We start from the raw sequence: 5,577 nt of genomic DNA, 5'->3' as shown, positions 1-5,577 counted from the left end.
AGGTTTCAAATCCGTGTCCCTTTAGGGGCTCCGTACCTCTTGGCCTCCACCTTCAGATCACACCACTTCTTTTTTTTCTGCATCATCTGTCCGGGGCACTCACGGCGTTTAGCGCAGCAACGACTTGCTGCCACTCACTCTCTTTATTTTATACTATTTATATACTTTTTCTACTTTTACTGTGACCACCAAATAATGTGGTTTTCCTGCCTCCACCTCATCCTCAACATCTCGTTTTCAGTCTCCGTGAAATTCAGTGGCACGGTGGCTGGACACGTCTCATTCATCCTGACGCACAAACAGGCTGCAGGTGGCGCTGCACATGGTCAGCAGCTCATTTATATGCAAATACAGTCATGGAGTAGTTTGCATTGCCCATTTATGGTATGAAGTGGGCGTGTAGAGGGCGGGATATGAGGCAAATTCACGTGCGCAACCTTCCAGCTGGACTGTGATTTATAAAGCGAACATTGCGTGCAAGTGTGCGTGCACGCGGTTTTATAAATCCAGATTTTTTTTTTGGCTTTTAGGTTTACGTGCAATTTTAGTTTGAATCCTACACACTCTTTTATAAATGAGGCCCCTGAACTTGACCTTCAGAGATCTGAACTTGACCTTCAGAGATCTGAACGTGACCTTCATGGATCTGAACGTGACCTTCCTGGATCTGATGTCCTTGAACCTGCAGATGCATCTCCAGATGCTAATGGTCGTCCTGCTAGCAGCTGCAACCGGCGCCGTCGACGTCAGCTGGTTGACCAAGGTTTCCAAAACCATGATTGACAAGTGAGACACACACACACACACACACACACACACACACACACACACACACACACACACACACACACACACACACACACACATACACACACACAAGCGTCCCGAGTTCGGACGCAAACTTCCCTAGTTCGGACGCAAACGTCCCTAGTTCAGATGCAAACTTCCCTAGTTCGGGCACAAGCGTCCCTAGTTCGGACGCAAACTTCCTGAGTTCGGACGCAAACTTCCCTAGTTCGGACGCAAACTTCCCTAGTTCGGACGCAGGCTTCACAAGTTCGGATGCAAGCTTCCCTAGTTCGGACGCAAGCGTCCCTTGTTCGGACGCAAGCTTCCTGAGTTCGGACGCAAACTTCCCTAGTTCGAACGCAAGCGTCCCGAGTTCGGACGCAAGCTTCCCTAGTTTGGATACAAGCGTCCCGAGTTCGGATGCAAGCGTCCCTAGTTCGGATGCAAGCGTCCCTAGTTCGGGCGCAAGCGTCCCTAGTTCGGACGCAAGCTTCACAAGTTCGGATGCAAGCTTCCCGAGTTCGGATGCAAGCGTCCCGGGTTCGGACGCAAGCGTCCCTAGTTCGGGCGCAAGCGTCCCTAGTTCGGACACAAGCTTCCCTAGTTCAGACGCAAGCGTCCCTAGTTCGGACGCAAGCGTCCCTAGTTCGGATGCAAGCGTCCCTAGTTCGGATGCAAACTTCCTGAGTTCGGACGCAAACTTCCCTAGTTCGGACGCAAACTTCCCTAGTTCGGACGCAGGCTTCACAAGTTCGGATGCAAGCTTCCCTAGTTCGGACGCAAGCGTCCCTTGTTCGGGCGCAAGCTTCCCTAGTTCGGACGCAAGCGTCCCTTGTTCGGACGCAAGCTTCCTGAGTTCGGACGCAAACTTCCCTAGTTCGAACGCAAGCGTCCCGAGTTCGGACGCAAGCTTCCCTAGTTTGGATACAAGCGTCCCGAGTTCGGATGCAAGCGTCCCTAGTTCGGGCGCAAGCGTCCCTAGTTCGGAATGAAGCTTCACAAGTTCGGATGCAAGCGTCCCGGGTTCGGACGCAAGCGTCCCTAGTTCGGGCGCAAGCGTCCCTAGTTCGGACGCAAGCTTCCCTAGTTCGGACGCAAGCGTCCCTAGTTCGTACGCAAGCATCCCTAGTTCGGACGCAAGCTTCCCTAGTTCGAACGCAAGCTTCCCTAGTTCGGACGCAAGCGTCCCAAGTTCGGACGCAAGATTCCCTAGTTCGGATGCAAGCGTCCCTAGTTCAGATGCAAGCGTCCCTAGTTCAGACGCAAGCGTCCCTAGTTTGGACGCAAGCTTCCCTAGTTCGGACGCAAACTTCCCTAGTTCGAACGCAAGCGTCCCAAGTTCGGACTCAAACTTCCCTAGTTCGGACGCAAACTTCCCTAGTTCAGATGCAAGCTTCCCTAGTTCGGACGCAAGCGTCCCTAGTTTGGATGCAAGCGTCCCTAGTTTCGACGCAAGTGTCCCGAGTTCGAACACAAGCTTCCCTAGTTCGGACGCAAGCGTCCCTAGTTTGGACGCAAGCTTCCCTAGTTCGGACGCAAACTTCCCTAGTTCGAACGCAAGCGTCCCAAGTTCGGACTCAAACTTCCCTAGTTCGGACGCAAACTTCCCTAGTTCAGATGCAAGCTTCCCTAGTTCGGACGCAAGCGTCCCTAGTTTGGATGCAAGCGTCCCTAGTTTCGACGCAAGTGTCCCGAGTTCGAACACAAGCTTCCCTAGTTTGGACGCAAGCTTCCCTAGTTCGGACGCAAGCTTCCCTAGTTCGGACGCAGGCGTCCCTAGTTTGGACGCAAGCGTCCCTAGTACGAACGCAAGCTTCCCTAGTTCGGACGCAAGCGTCCCTAGTTTCGACGCAAGCGTCCCTAGTTTGAACGCAAGCATCCCGAGTTTGGACGCATGCGTCCCTAGTTCGGACGCAAGCTTCCCTAGTTCGGACGCAAACTTCCCTATTTCAGATGCAAGCGTTACGCAAGCGTCCCTAGTTCAGACGCAAGCGTCGCTAGTTTGGATGCAAGCGTCCCTAGTTTGGACGCAAGCGTCCCTAGTTCGAACGCAAGCTTCCCAAGTTCGGACGCAAGGTTCCCTAGTTCAGACGCAAGCGTCCCTAGTTCGAACGCAAGCTTCCCAAGTTCGGACGCAAGGTTCCCTAGTTCAGACGCAAGCGTCGCTAGTTTGGGTGCAAGCGTCCCTAGTTCGGACGCAAACGTCCCTAGTTCGGACGTAAGCTTCCCTAGTTCGGACGCAAACTTCCCTAGTTCGGGCACAAGCTTCCCTAGTTCGGACGCTTGCGTCCCTAGTGAACCAGCTCAGACCAGACCAGCGGTGGATCATGTCTGTAGATGTGTCAAACCTCTTTATCCACCTGAAACACCTGAAACACCTGAACTCCGCAGAGACATGAACAGCTTCTTGTGTCTTTTGTGTCCACAGGTTGCAAATCAAAAGACAGACGTGTGTAGCTGCCAACGTTCCAAAGCAGGAGAACCAGGCAAGACTTAACGAGCTCTTGAGCGACGACTTTGTAAAGGAGGCTTTAAAATGGACCAAGAAAGAAACTATCTACGGAGTAGATGATATTGTTGTAGCTTTAGCACGTTCAGTTCATGCAGAAGTTGCTGTTATGACAGAAGTAAAAGATGCTATGAAAAAGGCGAAGACAGACGGAGACTTCCTGTTCATCTACTCGTTCTTTTCCCCCTGCGAGAAATGTACTACCAAGGGTGGACTAAATAACATTGTTGATTCTCTAGAAAAACACGCTAAAGACTGGGGTGAGGCTGTCTTTGTGTTTAGCAACGTCTATGAGAAGCCCAACAAAGGTGACCCGTTCTCCAGAGAAGTTTTGGTAAAGGCTCTTAAATCTCTTGGAGACTCCATGGGGGGTCTGAAGAACGTTTACCGCTGCTACCAGCAGCAGCAAACGTTCGGATGCCACGTCTGCTCCTCAGGGAACGGACCTGCCGAGGTTTGTCTGGTCCAGAAATACGTTCCTGCCCAGGGAGGAGCCGGCGTGGGCCGGAGCAAGAGCCTGGACCACGGAGATGCTGGGAAAAAGAAGAGTGGCAGTGGGAGGAGCAAGAGCGCTGGGAGGGCCTAGAGCAGTGGGAGGAGCTAGAGCAGTGGGAGGAGCCAGAGCAGTGGGAGGAGCCAGAGCAGTGGGAGGAGCCAGAGCAGTGGGAGGAGCCAGTGCAGTGGGAGGAGCTAGAGCAGTGGGAGGAGCCAGAGCAGTGGGAGGAGCCAGTGCAGTGGGAGGAGCTAGAGCAGTGGGAGGAGCCAGAGCAGTGGGAGGAGCCAGATCAGTGGGAGGAGCTAGAGCAGTGGGAGGAGCCAGAGCAGTGGGAGGAGCTAGAGCAGCCGAGGCATCAGGGATTAGCAGCAATCAGTGCGTTTACATGGGAAGTTTAATTCCTCTTTAATTCAGAATTAAAATTAAATCCGATTTAAAATGAGTAAAAATGACCATGTAAACACCTAATTCCGAATTAAAAATGGCCATTCCAAATTAGACTTAATTCTGAAGTAAGTGGCTGGTTTATTCCGATTTTAAATCCGAATAGAATAATTCCAGATCATGTAAACACTCATTCCTCTTCTTTCAAGATGCAGCACGCAGTAAACCCTGGTCAAGAGCAGAGACCATTTATTCAATAAATAGAAATAATTAAAAGAACAGATGGAAACAGGAAACATCAAAATGGTGAGCTTTTCAATGTTGTAGCGGCTAAGTTTGTTTTTCTTCCGGTAGACGTAACTTTCCGCAGATGTAATTTCCGGTAGACGTAATTACCGATAGACGTAATTTCCGATAGACGTAATTTCCTGTAGACGTAATTTCCAATAGACGTCATTTCCTGTAGACGTCATTTCCAATAGACGTCATTTCCGATAGACCTAATTTCCGGCAGACCTTATTTTCCGGTAGACGTAATTTCTGATAGACGTAATTTCTGATAGACGTCATTTCCGATAGATGTAATTTCCGGCAGACCTTATTTTCCGGTAGATGTAATTTCCAATAGACGTAATTTCCTGTAGATGTAATTTCCGGCAGACCTTATTTTCCGGTAGATGTAATTTCCAATAGACGTCATTTCCGATAGACGTAATTTCCGATAGACGTCATTTCCGATAGACGTAATTTCCAATAGACGTCATTTCCAATAGACGTAATTTCCGATAGACGTAATTTCCGGTAGACGTCATTTCCAATAGACGTAATTTCCGATAGACGTCATTTCCTGTAGATGTAATTTCCAATAGACGTAATTTCCGATAGACGTAATTTCCGGTAGACATAATTTCCGATAGACGTAATTTCCGATAGATGTAATTTCCGATAGACGTCATTTCCAATAGACGTAATTTCCTGTAGACGTAATTTCCGATAGACGTCATTTCCGATAGATGTAATTTCCGATAGACGTCATTTCCAATAGACGTCATTTCCGGTAGACGTCATTTCCAATAGACGTAATTTCCGATAGATGTAATTTCCGGCAGACCTTATTTTCCGGTAGACGTAATTTCCGGTAGACGTAATTTCCAATAGACGTAATTTCCGGTAGACGTAATTTCCAGTAGACGTCATTTCCAATAGACGTCATTTCCGATAGACGTAATTTCCTGTAGATGTAATTTCCGATAGACGTCATTTCCAATAGACGTAATTTCCTGTAGATGTAATTTCCGATAGACGTAATTTCCGATAGACGTCATTTCCAATAGACGTAATTTCCGATAGACGTAATTTCCTGTAGATGTAATTTCCGATAGACGTAATTTCCGATAGA

At 49.1% G+C, this 5,577-nt stretch overlaps 1 protein-coding gene across 1 annotated transcript; it reads left to right on the top strand.

Annotated features, from left to right (window-relative positions):
* Positions 1–689: 689 nt before the first annotated feature.
* LOC133424463 (uncharacterized) lies at positions 690–4,508 on the top strand. The gene is made up of 2 exons (XM_061715097.1): positions 690–786; positions 3,218–4,508. The coding sequence occupies exons 1-2, from the start codon at positions 701–703 to the stop codon at positions 3,882–3,884; spliced, it is 753 nt and encodes a 250-aa protein (XP_061571081.1). The 5' UTR covers positions 690–700; the 3' UTR covers positions 3,885–4,508.
* Positions 4,509–5,577: the final 1,069 nt, after the last annotated feature.

This window comes from Cololabis saira, chromosome 23 (assembly GCF_033807715.1).
Source record: "Cololabis saira isolate AMF1-May2022 chromosome 23, fColSai1.1, whole genome shotgun sequence".
NCBI lineage: Eukaryota > Metazoa > Chordata > Actinopteri > Beloniformes > Belonidae > Cololabis > Cololabis saira.
This window is presented reverse-complemented; position numbering and strand designations above follow the sequence as displayed.

Coding starts and splice junctions, on each gene's coding strand:
- LOC133424463 (XM_061715097.1), top strand. CDS start 701: ATGCTAATGGTCGTCCTGCTAGCAGCTGCAACCGGCGCCGTCGACGTC. Junction 787..3,217: donor TCCAAAACCATGATTGACAA/GTGAGACACACA, acceptor TTGTGTCCACAG/GTTGCAAATCAAAAGACAGA.